This window comes from Plectropomus leopardus, chromosome 12 (assembly GCF_008729295.1).
Source record: "Plectropomus leopardus isolate mb chromosome 12, YSFRI_Pleo_2.0, whole genome shotgun sequence".
NCBI lineage: Eukaryota > Metazoa > Chordata > Actinopteri > Perciformes > Serranidae > Plectropomus > Plectropomus leopardus.
The window spans coordinates 7,984,012-8,008,060 of NC_056474.1; the positions used below are offsets into that span (position 1 = coordinate 7,984,012).

A 24,049-nucleotide genomic window follows, 5' to 3' on the forward strand; every position below is an offset into this window, starting at 1 on the left:
CGGTGCCTCCCTTTCTTAAACCCCCGTCCAAAACAACGATGCGATAGGGACCTGAGGAGCAAAGGAGGGCGGATGGATTAATGGTTGTGGTGTACAGAGAGGGAGAGCGTGAAGGCATTCACGTCTTCCATTTCACTATATGCCAAATATGGGCAGTTATTTCCAAATTGTGATTTCATTACCGTGCACGTAACATTATACTGCACCTCAGCCCAGAATTAAATCAGACAGGACTGTGCGTATTGCAGCAGGATTGTGAAACACGTTGGTCAGGGAACCCCAAATCAGTTTTTAGCTTTGATATTCTTTGAGCATAGGCCTATTTAAAGTTTGACATTTTGGGAATGAGCTGATTTGCTTTCTTGCTGAGAGTTAAATGAGAAGATGCAAAAGATACCAATCACATTTCTCTATGCAACACAGCGGCCAGAATAAAGGTTGGCAATGTACATTTCTGCAAAACAAGGATATGTAACTTTTGTTTCTCATGTCAGAAATGTACGTTTCTTTACATTTCAAATACACTGTGCTTAATGTGCAGTCATGTTCACAAAAAACACTTGGTTATAGTTAGAAAAGGACCATGTTTCAGCTTAAAACATCTGGTTTTGGTGGCACAACTGTGGCTGGAAATGCTGCGGATGTCTTGCTAAAAAACACGTTTTTGGTGGCACCATTACGGGTGGAAATGCTGTGGTTGTCCCGCTCAAAACACAGTGTTGGTGGCCAATTATGTCTTATGAACAATATCACTAACAATATCTGGGTTTTAGTAGCACAATTGCTGCTACAATGCCGGGGATGTCTTGCTAAAAACACCTATTCTTGGTGGCACTATTACAGGTGGGTATGCTGTGGATGCCTCACTTAAAACACAGTTTTCGTGGCCACTTGTGTCTCTAACAATATCACTACCAACATCTGGGTTTTAGTGGCACAACTTTTTCATGTCAACTTTTTCTTTTGAGAGCAACTATCATCATATTCTCTTTGTGATCATAGCCTGCATGCTAAATCCCACGAGAGAGGGAGGCGGACTGTGTGGCCGAGGCAGCATGAAGATTTAATGTTTTCCTCAAGTTTGGGAGAGGAGAGAAACAGTCTAAATGGACATGGAAAAAAATTCCATGAAAAATCCCAGCTTTGTGGGTGTGGTGGTGGTGGTTGAGAGCCTACTGAAATGTTTCCTCTCTGCGTTTGAGCCCATTCTCTCTGCTCGGTCATATGAAGGCCCCGAGGAGGCTGCGAACAGATGAGGTGTTGTAATAACATAACTGAAAGATTAACAGGAATAGCATTGCCCTTACTCAGTGTGACTGCTGAGTGGAATTGTGTGACTTCAGTTGCAAAACACTGGCACTGCTTCGCCCGCAGCAGCAGCTGCTGCAGCAGAGGGCCGCCGCTGCAGCTTGTGTGTGTTTGTTTCTTTTCCGACAGGGAGTTGTGGTTAAGCAGCAGTTTGCATGTAACACAGATGTATCAAAGTCAGTTAAAAATGAGGCTGAATGGATGCAGGCTGTAGAGGTTATTGGTAGAAATATGTAAAATGCTTCTGTTTTCTTACTTACTGTTCCTCATTCAGATGGTGACTAAACAACCCTCTTGCGCTGAATATTCTTATTCGATTCTCAAGATGCTTTTTTTTCTGCTCCTCCTTTTTCATTTGGAGGTGAGCCCAGTCTAGCTCAAATCACTGTCGTCTCTTTCTCTCTCTCTCTCTTATCTCTGGATTGCTCTCCCTTTACTCCCTCGTCGCTCTCTCTCCTTCTGTCAAGTTTTTTTTCTTCCAATTTGTCCTTCCAAGAATGCCAGAGGACTTCTTTTTCCTCCTCTCCCTCCACCCTGTCCTGTAAGTGTCTATCGACAGGCGAGGCCTTCAGAAAAGAAAACAAAAAAAAAAAAAGCAGTTGTATTAAACCGGGTATAAAATGAAGTCTTTGATTTCATGGATCAATGCTCTGCAATTGATCATTCTGACTTTATATAGGAGAGACAGGCAGTAAGATTAACTGTCTGCCGTGATGAGGGAATACAAGAAAAACAAGATATCAAAGGCTTTTTGAAGTCAAAGGATGTCTGCTGGGAAAGAATGGAAAATTGAACTCGACACCGCCACAAACACACACACTGTATATATTTAGTCAGAAAATTTTGAGGGGGCAGCTTCCCCAGAGACAGATCTCTGACGCCTCGACGTGAGGTGTTTCCATCTCTGACCCGTGAGCCCATCTGGAAGTCTTCAGAGGAGAATGGACCCAGATACACAAAGGGAGTCCCTGAGGTCTGCCATGCAGTGCACAATTTGAACCTCCCATCATATCACTGGAGGAAAAAAAAACGGGGTGGAGGATGAAATTGCGTCCATGTGCATAGCAAGAAAGGAAAAATATATGCCAGAGTGTGAGTGATTGCATTATTCTATGCGTAACCACCACGCCCTGCCTCTGTGCCCCTTGACACCATTTTCCATCGCATGATCGGCCTGTCTGCTGCAATAATCCTCAACGCTTTCAGACACTTTTGAACACTCACGCACTGTCACACGAATCTGTGGACTACAGCATCCCTCCCCCTGCTGTGTCTCAATCTGCTTTGTGAGCAATAACATCTGGTTTTGGTGATGCTCTTGGTTGCACCAGCACTGGTGTGTGTGTGTGTGTGTTTTTCGACTTTTGTGGTTGCCCCCTTAGTGAGACACAGGCTAAGAGCTCATGGGAAATATGCACTCAGGCAGCCGACGTCCTGAAGGAGGCACAGGGAGGAAATGAGGAAGAGATTTCTGATTATCTGAGTACAACATGATTGCTGGGTTTAATTTGTTTTTGATTATACATGTGGTTTCTGAGTAGCTTGTGGTGTCATTGGCAGTAAGAAGGAAAGATTTTGTTGGTGGTTGATGATGTTTTATTTGATAAGAAGTGAGTGGTTTTCATAATCCTGAGTTACAGGCTCTAATGTAATACTGTTGCTCTCAGGTTCTTTAGGATTGATCACTTTGCCTCAGCACAACACTGAATTAATCGTTTAAACTTTTAAATCATTGGCTGCGATCAAACCTACATCCATTATAAGAATTATTATCATTTCAAGATGCTACAAAGTGATTTAATGATTGATTTTTTTTGTTTTTATTTCAAGCGTGTAAAATACAACAAAAACAGTAGTTAAAAACATATCAACAAAAAAGAAATTAAAAAAATGACATAATGAATTCCATCTGCAGATTGCATCAATTTACATCTGCGAAAGGGAGTAGGAACAAATATAAACATATTTAATCCTACCCCTTTATTACATAATTAAACTGGTATCAACTAAAGGCTTGTCATTTTAAGTACCTATATCTAAATATTTACAATTTTTATTACACACCTGTATACATAGATTCTCATGTATCTTACACAAATGATACTCAATGGATCTGAGTGTAAACATCTATTTTTAATTTGTAAACAGTGCTTTGACAAAAAAAAAATTCAAGGGACAGTTCACCCTCAAATCAAGAATATATATTTTTTACCTTTCTTGTTGTTTATCAGTCTTGACTGTTTTGGTGTGAGTTATGGAGATATCGGTTGTAGAGACGTCTGACTTCTCTCCAATATTATGAGACTTGTGGTGCCAAAAAATACAGAAGTTAAAAGACAAACTTCAGCAAGCAGCAAATGTGGCTGAATGAGGTTAAAAAACTTTTTTTTTTTTTTTTTTTTTTTAAAGAACATGGCTACATGCATTAAAACACCAACCGGTTTTGACACTTGGTCTTCATCGGGGTGCAAAAGAGGAACTAGAACAAAGAAAACAAGTTAGAAACTTGGTAGTGGGTGTCACCCAGTCCTGATTGTTGAGTGAATGCAGGTGGGTGACAGCAGTGGATCAGTGAGAGGCCATGTTGAACATGACACGCCTCCACAAGGGTTCAAAGAAGGATTCTGCACAGAAATGGGAAGTAACTGAACAAGCACCAAAATAACTTAAAATAAATACTAAAAATATAATAAAAATAGTCATAATAATAAAAATGTTCGTCCATGTTCATGACTTTGTTCTGTGCAGTGATTTGTTTGAAAAGAAAATAGTTTCTACATGACACTGCTCACAACACGGTCTGTGGATTATCTTGAAAGAGACATTAATGTTGAGTTTTTGAATTCATTTTTTGGCACTTTACGCACCACAAGCTGAGTGTCTTCTCGTTCCACTGAAGAGAAGACAGACGTCTCTACAGCCGACAGCACCAACACTCTGCATCTCACACCAAAACAATCCAGACTGGTAAAAAGCACTATAGGTCAGAGAATTATTTTTATTTTTTTTAAATATATATATTGGGGTGCACTGTCCCTTTAAGGTCCACCGAAGCAGCTTTTTTCCGGAGCTATCATTTGCATTTTGTGGCAGATGGAGCTGGAACAGAAAAGACAATGAGTTGAGGTTGAAACCTGCAAAATGTGCCATGTGTAGTTTCCTTGTAATGAAACGCGGTTGTATTTACATTCAGTGTTTCCATCTGAAATGTGTTTTCCTTGAGGGCCAAAAAAGGTGTTTAATGCATTTCCCTCCTCATAAAACACTGCAAGGCGCATGTTTTAAGAGGCACTTGCATCATCTGAACAGCTCTCAGCTGTTTCCTTCTTCAGCGTCTATTGGCCTATTGTTATGACAGCTGATCATCTACCAGCACACCAGCAACATCCAATCACATTCAAGCAGATGTACAAAGCGGCCTTTAAAATGTGACACTTCTCACTTTAACACAGCTCATACCCGCATATCTGCACTGCTTGCTTCTGCAGCACTTTCCACCTCTCCAGCATCCAGCATGTATTGTTGACTCTGCCAAAAATGTAACATTCATATAAGTTTACTGTAAACATCTAACTGTATAAGAGTAAGTGGTCATTTCCTTGTTGCAAGTGTCTCTGGCTGACTGACATTACCGTAATCCTGTTACAGACTCCAGCTTCATCCACAAGGTTTAAGCAGCACAGAATCACCTCAAACAAGCCATTCAGTGTAAAAACGCCTTCACCAAATCTTAAACACGGTGATACAATCTGTCTGACACCTGGCTGAGAGACGGGGCTGACACAAAGCAGGGACTGTAATTATTTTGGTTATTTGTCCCCAGGACGCTCTCACAGCGTCTCCGCGCTCACCTCAGAGGCCCAGGTGATGTCTGTGCCCTCAGGGGGTCTGGCAGGCAGCCAACCGGTTTCCGTTCAGATGGTTCTTGTTGCCCTAAAAACTCGTACCGACCGCCTGCTTTGCTTTTATGAAGGGTAATAACGGCTGAAAAGAAAAAGCTCAGAGGTGCAGTGAAAGCCGGGTCTAATTTGGCCTGTCATCAGAATTTTAGTCGTTAAAGGAGAATTCACAGGAGAAGGGAGGGATGTGGTCTGAATGTGAGAGAGGAAGTGGGATTCATAAACAAAAAAGTCAATTGGAAGCTTGTGCCTTTGCAGTTAAAGTATTTTCCTTAACTTCCAACTGTTGTAACCAGATGTTAACGGCTGTCGTTTGGTTAGAAAGTGAACTGTAATTTGATATTTTTACACAGACTGTCTTTTTCTTTCTCTTTCTAAGGAATGACCTTAAGACCAGAGAGGCCCGTGTCTTTGCCAGATTCAACTCCAGGCAGAACAAGGATCCCACAAATCCACATCCCTTTCATCATCCCACCGCCGCCGTCCAGCCCAAGGCAGCCGAACTATCCCAGCCAACCACAGCAGCCCAACGTGCACACGATCAAGATCAGTCCGCCGAGCCAGCCGACCAGACCCCAGCAGCCAGGCCACGCCACGCTTCCCCGGGTTCCCGTCAGGCCGGTGGTGGAGACGGGCGAGGCCGGACCTCCGGGGTACACCCGCAGGGTGACTGTGCGGAGAGGGTCGGAGGACTCATCCAGCTCGCCTGTCAAAGGATTTGCTGGAGCACCAGGTGAGAAGAGCTGCTGGTGATCACCTTCACACTGCAGCGATGATTCAGATGTTTTTGACATGAGTGACATAAATCTGTGCAAACACCAAAAAAATCAAATCTTAGGTCAACACCAGTGTGTAGTAATGTGTTACAGTTACTCAGATAAACATACTTTATTTTTTTAAGTACTTTTAAGGGTAGTTTCTTTGTAGAATGCTTATTTTTTCAAGTATAGCTGCGATAAATTATATGTACTTCTACACCGTAACATTGGGTTACACACTTCTGACTACTTTTACTGATACATTTAGCTGTAAATAATTTTTCTTTTCAGATGAGCTCACATGCACAACAGTGACTGTCCGACAGTGACAATAATAAAGCCTATACACACAAAGACACAAATACACAAAATGCAGACCGCGTCCAAGCCTCTCTGAGGATTTTTAACAGCACGTATTCTGTCACTTTGTGCACTTTACTCACGATCAATGTGAACTTTACGTTTGTTATTACTTGTTGAGGACCTGTTAAAATGCAGTACATTGATTTATAAATTCATTCTCTTACTCAAGTAATTATTTCTTTTTTGCTTCTACTTGATTTCTATAATCACAGAACTTGAATATAACTATGAAGTAGAAATACTTTATACTTGAGTACTGTTTTTGTTTACTCGGCACACCTCTGCTCATAGGTTTAAGGTACAAAACCTGGTTTGCTAATGCTTTAAATTATAGCCTGCAAATTACAGTGCAAACAAAAAACCAATGCGTGTCTGGCACATGGGAGAAGTTTTAGTCCCATGGGATTTTCCCATTGGATTTTGGATTATTGCAAAAAATAAACTCTGTGGCAAACAAAAGTGTAAGATATTCATGTTTTATCCAGCAAGATAATCTTCACAAAGAACACCACTTTTATCATTTTGAGGCCTAAATGCGATCTCCAGATGACGGCGTGAGGATGCTTTTTAGAAACACATAAAAGCTTCAGAATTCATGAGTAGGATATTTAATGACACATTTTTAGTCGTAGAATAAATTGTGAAGGTTTCCTCGTGTACAGTTTAAAACATAAATGTTCCCTTTTTATGCACCGTACCAGATTAGAGCTCGGAGCTAATTTGCACCTGCAGTCCCTCGGCAGGTCCGAAGAACAATCACATGACAAAATAAAGTTGTACAAGAAGAGGAGAAAAGAAAAGACACACACAACACAAATAATACACACAACAGCACACAATATAAATTGACACAAAGACGAAGACACAAGACAGACAACACAACTACTACACAAAAAAACACATCACATACAAACACAATAAAAAGCGATTTTCCGCTAGTGTTAACCACAGAGCTTATTTCAGGCATCTAACCAAAAATCCATAAAAAACAAAGAAACATTGACTTCTAGCTGGGGGAACCAGGAGTGCTAAAATGCTAACTCATTTTCAGATTTTAGGACCTAACCTCCTGCGTTCTGCCTCTGTATTTTTCTGGTATAAGTATCTAATAGCTGTTTTATTGATTTTCTCGATATATTACATTGACTACAGTGTAATTTGTGGGCTGTAATGTAAAGTGTTAATCCAGATTCTGAGTCCATTTGAATGACTGTTGAGACTAAAATCTGTCATCACTGCCATGACAGGCGGGGCTTTTAATGACACTGTGTCATAACTCTGGCACCATGTGGAGCTCGGCTGAGCCAGCATTACCACACGTCTGACAAAATATTATGTATGTTCCTCTTTTCAACAGCTCTGTCAATTCAAACACATCAGATAAACTCATCTAAGCTACATCAGCTATGACAGAATTTGGATTTGAGCCTGTCTCTGTTTTGTTCTCATTAGCAGTTTTCGCACATGGAGCCCATAACAAATGTCTAATTGTCCATTTACTGTTTGTTTTTTTTTTGTTATCCACACATAGGAATGCTAAACTTAAAAGGCGTCTAACTGCGGCCAACTCTAATTGGACGGAAAAGACAACAGATAGTCACGGAGCCAGTTCTGGATTGAATTAACTGGACTGCATATAGGATGATTAGGCAAACTGTCAAACGACAAAACAAAGGCTTTGTTTTAGCCCCCAAATGGCATGTTTTTGCAGAAAAGGACAGTTTTGAAATATGCTCTTTAAATTCAGGTTAGCGAAGAAATTGTGCATTCAAAATTCATGCATGGCTTTGGTGTATAGATGCAAGTTTTTAAATAATGTTACTCATTAAAGGGTTTTGGCATTTTATCTTCACAGGGCTGTGAATCCTTTTGATTGGTTTGTTTTATTTCAGTTTTTATGGTTGCTGGTTTTATTTGGAACTCAAACTGCACAAATATCTGCAAGTCTGAACCCATTTCAAAGCTCTGAGGAAACTGTAAACGTCTGAATCTGCTGATAGATCCCATTGTCCCGATGCAGCTAAACCTACATCAGACTGACTCAAAAAGCTATTACTAAAACTGAAACTGTGCAGCCCAGATTACAACCTGTTTTGTTTTAATTTATACCCTCGCTGGGAAACTCTCCCGCAGTGTTTTTGCCATAATGTTCAGATGGAAAACCAAACAACCGCCTCTGGCAGAAGCACTCACTGACTTCTCTCTTCTGATGATGATAAAATATGATGTGTTTGTCATCTGTTTCCTTTGCAGGATATCCACCTCTGCAGCCCGCATCATTCAAGCCTCAATCAAGCAGCCGCCAAGGTGTTGAAGCGCCTCATAATCATGTTAACAATACATGCATCTGCAGGCTTTGCTGTTCATTATATCAGTATAAAAAATTTGGAGAGGCAGTGAATAATTTATAGCCCGAGTGTGTGAGGGAGAAGGAACTGGATGTGTTTAGTTTAAGGTGTGGGCGGACTGTGGAAGCATTTAAGCTCGTCTGAAGGAACTTAGCAGAACGTTATACCCTGGGCTGCATGGTAAATGTTACATTTACTGAGCATAGAGAAAATCATTTAACCAATTAATGGCTATAATCACTGAAACTAAGGACTATTTTTCCTTTTCAGTTACTTACCAACCCAGAAAAGCACAAAACACCTAATAAATTATGTCTGTATATTAAATTTAAGCACGTCATGAGAGACTCGTGTAATTAAACATCTATAAAAATAAAGGTGTAAACTCTTCAGCTCACAGCTGTAACTGTAAGAATTTATATGCAATTAACACTTTTTTAATTTGTACCTTTTAGTTCCTGTTGCAGCAAAGGTGCCCTGGAACCCGATGCATCACGCTCCTGTTGAAACGCCAGGTAAAAAAAACATCTCTCCCAGTTTCAGTATCTGCATCAATAAAGAAAAAAAGATATTTGCTCAAAAACAAAGGGTTGCAAAGAAGGTAGAGGGATAGTTTGGACTTTTTGAATAGGGTGTATGGGGGTATTTATCCTGTGATAGTATATTATATGCAGTACATGTCAGCTGGCACGCCCCCAGTCTGGAGTCTGATGTGGAAGCTCAACAAATCAACAGTTTAAGTGTTTGCTATGTTGAGAGTATTTTCAGTGCTTTACCTTTCAATTAGAAGCTGTTAAAGGCTTCAGTTCCCAATCTATGCTGTCGCCAAGGCAACCAGACTCCATTGACAAAAACAGTAATTTAACATCGCTGAACGCAGGAGCTGCTGGTCTGCTGCTGCCTCGATCAGCTAGTCAGTTTGTATTATTATGTGACTTTGGTGAATCCGAAAAGCTGTTTTAAACACTAAAGTCACACAATAACACAAACACACAAACTGACCGAGGCAGCAGCAGACCAGCAGTTCCTGCGTTCAGTGATGTTAAAATCAATGTTTTTCTCAATGGAGTCTGGCTTTAAAGAGAGAGCGATATAATGGCGTGTTTGTACCACTGGAAATCACTTTATATCATATTAAGGTAATGCGATGAAAATACCCCCAATATAGTGTGCACTTTCACTGATAAAGATTTTTTTGTTTTAGGTGGGACTTATTAGATAGCTATTTCAAAAAACATTCCTTCAAAATAATGTGTTTTTTTCAGTTACTGTGCTAAGTTCATTACAGCAATGTGCAATCTTATTATTATTTCCATGTGCAATTGCTGTAAATTGGTGTAAAACGTTTGTGTCTTGTTGTGTGTTTATAATGTTCTTTTGCGTTATTTATCTTGTACATGTTTGCTTTAATGTTCTCTGCTGCTGTAACAATGCAAATTTTCCCCGTTGTGGGACTAATAAAGGATTATCTGATCTTATCTTTGAAATGAGACACTGATCGACTCACGTGCATGTTTTTAGGTCCAGTTTCAGTCGACAACAGCGCCTTCGCAGATCCTTTCTCCTTCTCTGCTGGCCTCACGCAGCAGCCGCTCTCTGGAGACTTTGGCTTCATCCGCTTCAACAGAGTTCTAGTCAATGACGGCGCACACTACAATCCCCACACAGGTAAACAACAACAACAAAGAGTTAATATTTATTACAGTGCCACTATGATACAGCACATGGGACTGCTGTGTACATTTTATGCCAGTCTAGTTGCACACAAATTTAATGCTTTAACATTTCTGTAGTTTATCATCAGTGCCCTTCTCTGCAGATGTAAACATCTTTTCATTTCCATCCCAATTTATGATATTTACCATGTACACTATTTTACCGAATCATGTGGATTTAATGATATGAGACCCCCAAGTTAACAAAATCAAGCAGATACTTTTCAAAGCCAATGCCTTTTTAGTGCAAAATTCCCTCTGTGTGTTTCTCGAGACAGTTTCCCTGTTGAGATGCAGGGGAGGAACTCTAACACAAAAAGAAGAGAATTTCACACTAACAAGGCTGTAACTCTGGAAAATATCCACTTAATTTCATCAATCATAATGGCCACAGATAAACTTTTAAATCCATTTTTGGACGAAATGAGGACTGTGGAGTTTGTCCTCCATCTCTATCATTGTTAGGACATTAGGACACGGCGTCTTAATGGCTAACAGAACAGCAGGAATGATTCCACAAAGTAAATAAGAGTTGCTCTGTTACTTGTATTAGAAATGCCTCCGATACTGCCTAAAATGCTGGATCAGGTAACTGTGAGTATGTGTTGCAAGTCTATGCACCGTTCCAATACCACATGATTTATTAATAAATGTAGCCCACACAGCAAGTTGTGCTATGCAGATGCTGGCGAGCACTTTTGCAAATAATTGATTTATGGTAAATAGTGTAATCTTAGCTGTTAGCACAATACCAGCAATTTGGAATTATTTTACACTGGAAAGTCCCACTAGTAAAAATGTTATGTGCACAGTATGGTTACAGTTATGTATAAGTGCTGCCAAACTCAACATCAGCAATCTTATAAAGCATTTAAGTTTTTTCACAAAAAGTTAATATTGTATTGATTTACACAATAGCTGTATATGATGTATACTTTTACTATCTTGAAGATATGACATCAATTTTGAGACGTCTATCCAATTTTTCTTGTGATTTAGTGGATTAGTTTCCAGGTAGTTTATTTTCCCAACTATTAGAGATAAAACATAATGTCGAGCTGCTGTGTGTATAAGTTGGTGTTTGAGTTTGTGTCGATCGTTGTGTGTTGTAATGTGTTTAGTCGTACTGTGAGTATGAACGTTATTTATATTTATGTAATCTAGTAAATAAAATATTGTTCATGAAAATAACTGAGATCCCTGGAGGAGTAGCTTTTACTCAAAACAGAAGCTAATTAGGCATCGGAATCAATATCTGGAAGGAAAAAAATTGAACGTCTCTAAAAGTAAAACCTGTTTCATTGTTCATACGGGCACCAAACTATTGCTCTTATATTTGAAAAATTGTGAGCCCATCCTTTAACCTCATTCATTATTCCATGTAGTCTCTGTTGAACAAGGACCCACAGCTGGAGTGACAAAAATAAGTAAACACTGACTCTTTTCATTGATCACACTCCCTCTTTCCCCCTCTCATCTCTGCAGGGATCTTCACTGTACCTATGGATGGCCGATACCTGATTTCCGGACTGCTGACAGCAAAGCAGGGTGACCGTGTAGAGGCCGTCCTGTCTGTGTCTAACCGCAGCGTCCAGAGGCTGCAGAGCTCAGCGGGGCCTGCGGCTGGACACCACGGGGGCTCGGCTGGTGCTAACTGCGGCTGCGGAGGCTCCGTGTCCTTCAGTCAGATCCTCCCCCTGAGGAAAGGAGACCGCGTGGGGCTGGTGAGGACCGGAGGGCAGCTGGCCACCACCGGGGCCAGGGAGATCCTCTCCACCTTCAGCGCCATCTTCCTGTACGCACCACAGGCCGACAGATAGCCGGAGCTCAGCAAGGACTAGTTGGTTCCCAAATAGCTGGACTGGAGGAAATGTTGAATAGTTTTCACTGATTTGCTGTGATGCAGTGCCACTGTGTGAAGATCCTCACCTATAAATTCAGTTAAAAAGTCATTACATTGCATTTGCCAAATATACCTGAATACAAGAAGCAGAATTTGTTTCTAATATATTTGATTATCAAGTTTTTGTACCTATTGTGAATGTCTCATGTAAATAAGTGTTTATAAATTAACATAAAAATGCATATTATTTTAACAAAACCCACTCAGAGACTCATATGAGCAGAATATGATATTGTTGGTTAGGCAATAAACCATGATAAATCAGAGTTTGAGCTCACTTCATCTTACCGTGTAATCTGCTCTGCTGGAGGAGAGAATGATGATGTTTAATAAACATACGTGATGTGATAAAAAAAAAAAAGGTTTAGCAACACAACAAGCTTTTATTAATGTTACAAACTTGGCAGGCTTCGGAAAACTGCGCTGAGAAAGAAGGTTAGAGGGCAAAAAAGCCATTTGGGTCATTACGTAAAGTGGGTGTGGATGAAAAACAAATTTCCCCTCACCTCACTCCTGAGACTTAAAATATTCCAACAGCAAACTGTAAGAAGCAGCAGGAGTGTATTTAGCCTTCAGTCCAGCCTCTGTTAACCTTTAAAAGAAGAGAAAAACACTCATTTCTATTCAGTTAATTCAGCGGACTCTTGTTTGGTTGTTATTCAATAAAACAAACAAATGCGATACCACTGCAATAACCTTATTCATGTATCGATGATTAAAAATAAGCAACAGGGTAAAAGTTACTTCTCTCGCCTGTGGTTACTGTTGAACTTTTTAACTCAGACTGGAGACAAGAAAAGTGCAACAACATAAATGTATTCAGTTAGAAACTTTATTTGATACAAATATGACCACAAGCCACACTTTGTTAGCTTCATTAGGCCTGTTTTTTTTTCTTCATACAACGTATTTTGTTCTTGACTTTGAACCACATTTCTGTACAAATCAAACACAGCATACACTTAAGGTATTTCTGTTGGTCAGACACAATCAAATAGCAAGCATTACTTCCAAAAAACAATGAAACAAACACACAGAAGATCATACACTTTATAAGAAATGATAAAACAAAAAGAAAAGGCATCGAAGACAGAAGAATGTGATGATCAGCATATATACTGGATCATTTTTCCACAGCAGTTGAGTGAGACCAAACAATATTATATATATTTATATACCACGCACATATCCCGGGGTCATCGAGGATGAAGTGTGATTCTTCCACACAAGATGCTTTACTTTCATAGAAAGAATGGAATTTATTTTGTTAATCATAAGATATATATCTATTTGCGACACCAAACTTTGTCGAGAACAAGCAAATAAAATCAAAGTGAAGCACGCGTCTTAACCATCACAAAAACATCTGAGCTACAGAGTGAACGCGGAAACACTTCAGCCAAAAATAATGACGGTAATAGTGACAATCTGGATGCAGCCATGATCATAAATTGTGCTTTTTTTTCTCCATTGAATAGCTTTCTGTGTTTGAAGGGAAACTTTTGAATTTGTTAACCTGGACCCCATTTTCCCATGTTTTTGATTTTGTGACTAATAGAGACAACATTTTTTCGGAATTAGCATCATCAATTTACGTCCTTTAAAAGCACTCGTTTTTACCACTGACAGGCTCAGACTGTTTTCAGTGTTTGACAGCAAATCTAATGGAGACAACAGTTTTTGAAATAACTTCAGAGCAGCAAAACAGGCTGCAATGTAATCCCTACAAGCTATTGTGTACCTTTAATTTATGTTCATTAAAAGTGCTCATTTTGCCACTGACAGGCTCAGACTGTAATTAGAAGTATCTAATAAATTAACTAATAGACAACAGTTTTTAGATTAGTTCAATTTTGAGAGAGACTGCTGTCGCCATACAGTAAAACAATGTAATCCCTACAAGCAACCATGCACCTCCTATTAAAGTCCATTAAAAGTGCTAATTTTTGCCACTGACAGGCACAGATTGTTATTCTTAGAGTCTGACAATATAAACAATGGAGACTTTTTTTTTTTGAAAATTAGCTCAGTATTAAGAGAGACAGCTGCAGCTATAGCAGTGAGACAGGCTGCAATATACTAATCCCAGCGAGCAATTGCGCACTGTCATTTTATAACTATCAAAAGTGCTACTTTTTGCCACTGACAGGCTCTGATTGAATTAGAAATATCTAACAAATTAACTAATGGAGACAGGTTTTAAAGACGGCTGCAGCTACAGCAGCGAATCAGGCTGCAATTAACTTATCTCAACAGGCAATTGTCATTTTACGTCCATTAAAAGTGCTAATATTGCCACTGACATGCTTTATTATTAAAGTATCTAACAAATTTACTAATGGAGACGCTGCAGCCGTAGCGGTAAAACAATGTAATCCCTACGTCCATTAAATGTTCTTGTTTTTGCCACTGACTGGATCAGATTGTTATTTTAAACGTTATTCCTTACTTTAGCTGACCCGGTTTGTTTGTTACTGTAACCAAGACTCATGAAGGCAAAAAGCCCATAAAAATAATCTTATGCTGTCAAATACTAATAAAAATCTGAGCCTGTCAGTGGACGTAAACTGACAGTGCCAAATTGCCCATGGGGTTTATAGTGTACCCTGTTTCACCTTGCTCAACACTGAACCAATTTAAAAAATTGACTCCATTAGTCACTTAAACAAAAAAATATGGGCAAAATAGAGTCCAGGTTGAAATATACCAAAGTTTCCCTTCAAGTCTTATGCAGACTCTTTTCCAACTTTTAATCTTCATTACCACATGTTATCATGTTAATGTTACACCTGTGCTGGAGGTATGATCCGTGTCAGCGGAGCAGAACATCTGCCCACAACGCTTTTCCTACAACATACACGACATAATGCCACTGACGCGCTTTTAAATAGCTTCCTCAAGTATTTCCTGTTTATCAGTAAAAGACCCAATGGCTCCTCCTCTGGTCAGCAGAGGCACAGGATCAGTCTCTTGTCTTTTATCTTTCACGCACGCACACACGCACGCACGCACACGTGCACACACGCACGCACACACACACACACACACACACACACACAAACAGGCTGTGGGGTAGCTCTGTGCAGCAGCCCAAATCCCCACATTTTGCCTTGCAGCCTACAAACAGAAAATCCCCTTTCAAAAACTGCTCATGTTAACATACTTCAGAATAGCTGATTTGTCTGCGGTGTCAGAAGGTCACTCACACAACAAAGAGGTAAAAGTAGAACTCTTCATCCTGCATTAATTGCATACTCTGGTCTACTGTCTATGAAGACCTTCAGTGAAGTGCATGTGGGTGAGAGGCTCTCTCTGTGTGCAGCTTAGACAAAGTGCGTTGGATAAGTCTCGGAAAAGCCACTGAGGGATCATAAGCAAAGGGTGAATGAATCCTGTCACCCCGACAACAGCAGCAGTCAGTGATTACACATGCACGCACGCACACATATACACACTAACATCTTAGCATCTACAGACCACCTCGCAAACAGAAAATCCTTCATTTTAAGCCTTTTCTTCAGATCTGCTTCTTTCCACTGTTCTAACTCAAGCGTGATCTTTTACATTTACGCACATATTTTAATACTAAAGCTGCGGATTCTGAGGTTTGCTGAGGAATGTGCATGTACCTTACATGTTGAAAGTTTCACTGTAAAACAAGAAATACAGATCGTGAAAACAGGATACAAGGCTAAGAAAACAGAGCGTACAAGGCCTAGCAGTTACTGTTAAGTGCATGTTAACGTATGACCAACCATACAAAATACCGATTTGAAGTATTTCCACATTGCATTGGTGATAAATTACTTTTTTTTAGACAAGCAAAGGCATCACGATAAAAATTAATAACTTAAACATACCAATTATTATAAATAATGACTGCATTGTTAACAAAACACTTGATTCGCCAGAGCTTGTATAACAGAATAAACATATTAAAATAACAGCAAGACAATATAACATGAAGCTGCTTCACTGTGTTTTTAAGTCACATCTAAATGTGCATCTTCACATACTTGTTGACAAATGTATATCCCTGTTATGACCTTGAATATCAACAATACCAAGCTCAGTAAATATGAGCGTCATGAAATCTCGGGGCGGAAGTGATTTAAAATCAGTTCCAGCAAAGGTGAACTAGTGACCACGCAGTCAGTCTGGAGTCGAGAAGGTCAGGAAGTAAACACCTACAGCAGCTTTCTGGATACGAACTGCTATGTGGGGTTCAAAAGGTGTTGTAGCAGTTGTTTACCAGCAACTTTCGCTATTTGACTCGATGTTTTAGAGCAGAATAAAGACTGGCTACCTGCGTCTCGTCAAACGTGTCAGCCACAGCAAAATATTACCAGAATATGAAGAGTGGTCGGTGTTAACTGCCTACCCTGTGTGTCTTTTTTCTACTTTGAACATTTCGCCTCTTTGGGACGTTCGGGAAATGTGAAAAACGTGATTCAAGAAAAACAATGTCTTTTCCGTCTGCACAGCACAGACTCTGGTGCTAAGGGCTAACGCATCGCGTGGGGCTTCAGTCGTGTCCCTGATGGCAAATGCAGACCATCCTGTTTGCTAGAAGTTGGAGAGAGAAATTTCAAACTCTTATCCGTTTACTTTGATGGGGGGACTACAGAGGGTTGGGATGCCTTCACAGGCTAGAGGAAAGATGATCATTTAATGTTGATTAGTCTCTCGTCTCCCCGGGATGACTTTCTTTCAGGGATTATTCATCAGGATTTAATGTTCTGGAGATAAATTTCATTCATCTGTAATTATTGTTTTCCAGCTTTTTTTCTGTTTATAGTTATAACCCTGTTACTGTGTGTGTGCGTCTGAGAACTATATAGGAAAGTTTAGCTTTCAGTTCGTGTGTTTCCTAGAGATGCAGTCGAGTGCAAAGTCCAGTTGCATGTATGTGAGCACCTGGGTATCCATATGTGCTGGATTAGAGCAGTTCATCAGGGTTGAAGTCTGGTATGGGCTGTCTCCAGTAACAGAAAGAGCTGTACTCGGGCAGGACAAAGGCCTCGTTCTGCTCTTTACTCAACAGAGGGAACACGTGCTCCACCAGCTCACTGAGCCTGCCGTAACTGTGGAGGAGGAGACGGAAAGAGAGACACAGACAAGTGGGAACGGACGGAGACAGTGAATAGAGATAATTATGAGTCGAATACTGACATGTGGAACAATTACTTCAAGCCTGTTATCCATTACTCATACATAAATTAAAATTACAGTGATCACATAATTCTTAAAAATGTTTTAAGAGTCACATTGTAATGTAACTAGTAGCCACCCACTTTATATGTTTTGATCCACCCTTGTCTACACAACATATTTTTTTGTTTGCTTCTTTACTTATTTTCTACCATTATTTTATTTTATTATTTTATATTTAATTAACCCCCTTTCCCCTTCTATTTATTTGTTTATTCTTTTTTTATGTGTTTATGTTTTATTTCATTTCTTTCTATATTCATCTGCTTATTTCTTTATTTGTCCTAATTTTCAGATGACTTTCTGATGACTTTATACCTTTTTATTTTCTTCTTATTATTTTTTCCCCCAAAATTATTTCCAAAAAAATTCAAAATAAATCAAACCAATTTTCAAGGTTTAGACGCTTGTGAAAGGAATCTATATGCAGCACAAAAAAACTGATCATAATCCAGGTATTAACAGGGTTAACAGCTAATCACAACCTTCTGTTTGGTGCTGTGCAGGTAGTGTACAGTCAGTTAACCACAGTGCTGGGATTTTTGGGGGGTGAAAACAGCTGCTGTCTGCTGCTGAAAACATGATTGATGACAGCAGTAACATCAATCAAAACAAAAGTTTGGGGCTGTAAAAGCTAAACAATAAGTTGAAAGACACTAAAAAGCTCCATAAAGCCGAGGAAAACTGCAGAGTTGCATGAGAAATCTCTGCGGGTTCCTCACTACGGCAGAGCACTTTCACATCACACAAAGTAATTTAAAATGTCTTTCATTCACATAAAATATTGATTGGTGAAGCTTTAAGTTAATATTTCTTTTTTTCCCTTTAAAATATCCAATTTGGTGGGGGACTGTCAGATATTATATAGTACAAAATGTGCACACATTCTTCGCACTTCTGACGGTAACAGTGTCTCATCCGTTTTACTGTGAATCTTTAAAGTGAGACAGCCAGAAGCAGACAGTTATTGTACTCACGAGGACTTGTTGCCCTTGGTCTGCTCCTGGATCAGCTCTCCCTTGGGGTTAACAGTGAAGATCCTACACACAGGAACTCCCACCTCCTTATAGGCAAACACATCCTGCAGAAAAATGTAGATAAAATGGTAGACGCTAAATTTCAACACAAGGCAGGCAAAAAAATATTTCATGTTAGATGAAACTGTAAATAAAAGATGGGCCTTTAAAAGCCATCTGAGAGCACACTTGATTATGTAATTTTCAGAAAGTAGCTCTCATACATAATACACAAACTGGTACAAAGTGACATTAATAACATTAACCACAGATTTCCTGTTTGTGATCCACCTAATGGCAATATTTCTAGACTGAATGTCCTGACTGTAAGTGTTTGTGTGGAGTTTTCTTTGCTTTCTTTTATTTTCGTTGGCGAGCGTTAGAGACAGACAGAGGTTTGATGGCCGACTCAGTGCTTCATCTGGGTGTTGGTGTTTATGCAGCTGAAGATGAGACGCTGTGCCCGGCTTGAGCTCAGACGATGTCACATGGGACCAGTGACCTCAGCTCGGGTTCAGCCCAGTACTGATTTCATATGTTTATGTCTGCTAATTGATAGCCAACGTGTCATGTTGGTCTTGCAATACATCATGTCTGCGGCGGCTTCTTGAAAACACAGCTCGCTGCCATGTTAAAAGCGAGCACTTTAATGTCCGGGAGTCTGACATCTTCAAACAGTCATTAACTCACATTAGCTCTATTCCCAAAGGCGGCGTAGAATGGCTGCTTGTTATGCTGGAACAGGTTCTTGATATCTGTAAGGCATTCAATCTTGAAGATCTCTGGTTTCTTCTCGATGACCTCCCTGAAGCAAACAGACACTTTGATTAGAGCGCAACACATGTGCATGTCCTTACCGCGGGTCAAGTCTGAACTAGAGTTAACTTTGCCGAAGACATGTTGAGTTTTGCCTCAATCTTCTTCCTCTTTGGATTAAAATTACCTTTTCATATCGCAAAATCGCCTGAAGTGCATTACAGTTCACTGGAAATGTGATCACCCTGCTACGTTATTACATTTTTTAAATGAATTGTCAAACTACATCCTGTTAGATTTACTATAACATAACATGTAAGAGTCCGGACCTTTTTAAACTATGGCAACCACATCTAGATTTTGTGTCAAGGAGGGCAGATTTAGGTAATACTGATGATAATGTGTGGTATTATGCATTTGCTGTGATGTGAAATACTTATGTTGTGTTTTTTTAAAAATATTTTCATTTTATTTTACATGTCTAAAATAAAAATCTAATCCATCAATTCTGTACTAAATCCTGTTTACCAAGACCAGTAACTTTTACATTTCCTCATTAAACTGCGCAATGGATACAAAAACCTTTTTCAGTGTCACTTGTTAAAAGTAGCTTGAGCCGTTTTTACACAGTTTGTTCAAGGCGGGAATGTTGCACTGGTATTTCGCTGACTGTTCTGTATAAAAAGGTGAGAAAACCAAATCAGGGGCAAGAGTTACCTCGCCTTTCAGTCGGCAGTGGAGGTAGTAACACAGCCAATTCTATGTCTGTGTTAGAATAAACTGGCAGGTGCAGATGCGTGCATGTGTGTGAGATTTAAAAAGCAGCTAGCAGCAGTTAGCAGCTGACTCAAAGAATAAGAATAACAACTGAAAATGTCTGCAAATTGGCGAGACAATGAGGTCTGGAGGCTCCGTACCCTCAAAGCAGAGAACAAAAAACCAACATCAATACAAGAGAGACAGTAGGAGATTGTTATCATCACGTTATGACTCTGTTATTGTTTAGAAAGCGCTGCTCGGTGTGTATGTTTTATGTCACACTAGAGGCTGACGCTGTTGTGGTTTATGTCACGCTTCTTTTGCTTCTGTAACACGTGCGTGCCATCAAGAATCACACACTGGGGCGGCATTATCCTGTCATTGTTTGGTTCTCTGTAAAAAAGCAATTGCTGCATACTGAAGGGTCTTATTTCTGTGTAAAAGGGGCTTTGCATTCTCCTGGTGTCCTGTAATATTTCACCCACAGCTCAATGACACAAAAAACACAGCAAGTTGCCAGTCTCAGCAAATTAATAAACATGTCAATCACCCATCAAAGGCACTGCCTTGGCAGCTGTCCACGTTTGCGAGGAAAACACAATCTCAACTGTTCAAAACCAATACTGAAAACCAGCAAATAAAGATAAAAAAAAACAGAGTTAAGAGACTGAAAGGAGATGCTGAACATGGGTGGATTTCTTGGAGCCGATGGCAAGGCTACCAACACAGTTAAGACTTAGTAATTTATGAGTTTGAGTTTTCTGTGGCCTCAACAACCTCAGCATATGAAAGGCTTATTATAATGAAAGAGGATTTGGAGAGGATTTAGAGTCACAGAAACTTAATATTGAATGTGAAATTAAGTTTCCAGACAAAAAGGATTACACTCCAAAGGGACACAAACATGGGATGGTTTGAAATCAGACGATCACAGGATTTGTGATATGGACAATTTAATGTATGAGATGACTTTGGAAGTAAGAAGAATTTGGCCATGTGTTCTGTTACACTGGAACAGCCCAAATCCTCCTTCAGCTATATCCTGGTTCTCTGATTTAATGTCTTTTTAATCATTAGAAAAAGTGAAATGTTCCCTGAAAGGCTCATCTGCCAATTTCTACAAAACATGGCAGCCTATCATTTCCTATGTAAATACTCTCACATCTCTGGACCCCAGCTGATCCTCACTGCATCAAATTTCTTGGAGTAAGCATCTTGACTATCTTCTTCTCCCAGTGTTTTTAATCTTTATTTTAGTAATTATTATATTTTTATTATAATTTATTCATTTTTCAATATTTTTGCTTTAAATACTTTTTGGGGTTTGAGATGTGTGGTTAGGCTGTGAATACAAAGTGTGTTCTATCATACCACAAAGAGGGGCAAAAAAACAAACAAACAAACGACTAAAAAATACACTGGAACATTTTTGTACTTTGTATTTGCTATTTGTACATTACTGGTTCCTAACTTTCTTTTTTTTTTTTTTTACATTTTTTTAAAAAAAGGCGTATTTGGCTAATGGCACTTAAACATTTATAATGTATGTTCTTGTACCTGTGGAAGGCGGAGAAGAGGCTGCTGGGAGACAGCATGAGAGGTCCTCGGGGTAGAATGGTGCCGCCGTCATTGACCCACTGCAGGTAACCTCGTGTCATGTCCGCCATGCCAATAGCCCGCGCTGAGCAGTACAAGAACTTGTAGCCGTTCCTGCCGACAGGGAGAGCGGTGCTCATTAACGGTTGTTCCAGTACAGTTTAATAACATGGCCATCATTAGCAAATTACTAAGAATAGCTCTTTAATAACATCAGATGCTTTCATAATATGCAGATGTCATACCATCCTATAACCGCCTTTCCTTGAGGGTCACAAGGGGGCTGGAGCCAATCAATCACAGGGGTGACACATACAGACATACAATTCACGTTCACATTCACATTCACACTAACCTATTCAGAGTCACTATTAATCAAATCTGCAGGGAAAACTCCACACAGAAAGGCCTCAGCTCGCTGGTTCAAACCATTTTGTTTACAGGAAACAGAGCTAAAACTGCATCCCTGAAGTCATATCCCTTCAATAAAAATTTCACAAAAGCAAGATACAGATAAGTGGGAAAGTAACCCCTTCAAAAACTTGGGAAACTTAATTGATTTCGTCCAAAAACATGGGAATAAGGCAATGAACAATACAAAAAGAAATGACCCAAAAATAAGCAACAAATTAGTGAAAAGTCTAAGAAAATTAAAATGAATGAATAAATTAATAATATATTTTTAAAAAGAAGCAAACAAGACCTGGAAAAGTGCTTAAAATTATAGTGATTCTGATTAACATAGTTTAATCTATATTTTTCATATTTTAATAGAATTATTATAAATATATAAACAACAATCTTATGTCACTATCTATTCCTTGCAGTTTGTGGAATATTAAACAAATAATTAAAAACTTTATTTTGTGTTCTTTTTGTGTTTTATATTGTTGCTTTGGAGTTTTATTTTTTGATTTTGTATTTTTTTTATTTCTGTGTTGTCCAGGACACTCTTGAAAAAGAGGTTTTTTTTCTGAATACATAAAGGTCAGATAAATAAACAAATGAATGAATGAATAAATAAATATATATTTCAATCAGGTAATCTCACTGAGGTCAAGATCTCAAGTACATCAGCCAGACGTAACAAGGAGATGTATAACTTCACAGACCATTACAAACATCACTGAATAGATTCTAAGATGCAGGTTTATTCATCACTTGGTGTTATGGAGATGGAGGTGATTCATCTTCTTCAAGCGTGAAACTGGGTTGAAACTAGTGACTGTTAAGGCTGTAGCATTTTTATTCACATTATTTACACTTCCCAAACCAGCAGAGAAACTGTTTCTACTCTTTTATTCAGTTTTTTTCCTTTAATTTGTCTGTTCTGTAGATTGCAGATTTGTTGTTACTTTTAATGGCCACAGTAGCCAATTTCCTTCTATGTCCTTTAACTTTCCTGTTGTCTTCAAAGCACTAAAAACAGGTCAAGATTAAAGTTTTTAAACCCACAAAAAGAAACCACAATGAGAAAAGTGGCTGACACGGAGTTTCATGGTGTTTTTAGTTTCTACAATAATTCTGCCTTGATTATAGTTCAACTTCCTGAGTCATCAACCTCAGAGCACCCCACGCAAACACCGGGGGCACATATCAACTCCACAGAGAGACTATTGGGAATCAAACCCAGACAGTGCTAACCACTGACCAACCATTCATCCTTCCTCTGTGATTAATCAATGTTGTCGTGCACTTACTCAGCTACTGAGTGGTAGAGCTTGGCGATGCCCTGGTGGGTCCAGTCTTTTCCCAGCTGTGGCAGGATCTGTCCAAACACATCTGACCTGAAACATAACAACAAACACAGAGATGTCAGTGACAAAGTCAGAGAGAAACAGGCTCCTAAAATGTGACACAAGTCAAGTAAGAGAGTCAGAAAAAACATGTGCAAAACTAGAATTAGCCCCACAATTGTATGCCTCTGCACACCAGTTGACCCCTTACAACCCAGCCAGACCCCCAAGATCAGCCGATCAGAACCTTTTAGCAGCCCCACGAACCAGACTGAAAACCAAGGGCGACTGTGCGTTTTTGGCTGTGGCCCTTCACCTTTGAATATAAAATGTCAACGCTTTGTCATTTCATCCTGTTAGACATTTGTGTAAAATTTCAGTGTATGAATTCTAGATTTATGGCAAAAAAAACGTATTTTATGAAGTCACAGTGACCTTGACCTCCAAACACCAAACTCTTATCAGTTCATTCTTAAGTCCAAGTAGACATTTATGCCAAATGTGAGGAAACTCCCTCAAGGCCTTCTTCAGATATTGCTTTAACAAGAATGAGACAGACACAAGGTCACGGTGACCTTTGACCACCAAATTCTAATGAGTTCATTGTTAAGACTAAGTGGATGTTCAGGTCAAATTTGGAGAAATTCCCACAAGGTGTTCTTGAGATATCTTGTTCATGGG

The 24,049-nt window shown here is 39.4% G+C and overlaps 2 protein-coding genes across 5 annotated transcripts in view; one reads left to right on the forward strand and one right to left on the reverse strand.

Moving 5' to 3' along the window:
• The window catches only part of emilin2a (elastin microfibril interfacer 2a), a 129,646-nt gene extending 116,609 nt beyond the window's left edge, over positions 1-13,037 (forward strand). Inside the window, exons 8-12 of the mRNA XM_042497481.1 lie at positions 5,587-5,940; positions 8,582-8,635; positions 9,132-9,191; positions 10,198-10,344; positions 11,877-13,037. Coding sequence (XP_042353415.1) covers positions 5,587-5,940; positions 8,582-8,635; positions 9,132-9,191; positions 10,198-10,344; positions 11,877-12,211 — 950 coding nt within the window. The 3' untranslated portion in view covers positions 12,212-13,037. The remainder of the gene's footprint in view (positions 1-5,586; positions 5,941-8,581; positions 8,636-9,131; positions 9,192-10,197; positions 10,345-11,876) is intronic.
• A 71-nt stretch (positions 13,038-13,108) lies between these two features.
• lpin2 (lipin 2) overlaps positions 13,109-24,049 on the reverse strand; it is a 33,497-nt gene continuing 22,556 nt past the window's right edge. For all 4 annotated transcript variants that reach the window (XM_042497730.1, XM_042497727.1, XM_042497728.1 and 1 more), the window contains exons 16-20: positions 23,333-23,419; positions 21,594-21,746; positions 19,212-19,326; positions 18,483-18,586; positions 13,109-17,378 (exon numbers count right to left, since the gene is read on the reverse strand). In XM_042497730.1, the coding sequence (XP_042353664.1) occupies positions 17,234-17,378; positions 18,483-18,586; positions 19,212-19,326; positions 21,594-21,746; positions 23,333-23,419 (604 nt within the window). In that variant the 3' untranslated portion in view covers positions 13,109-17,233. The remainder of the gene's footprint in view (positions 17,379-18,482; positions 18,587-19,211; positions 19,327-21,593; positions 21,747-23,332; positions 23,420-24,049) is intronic.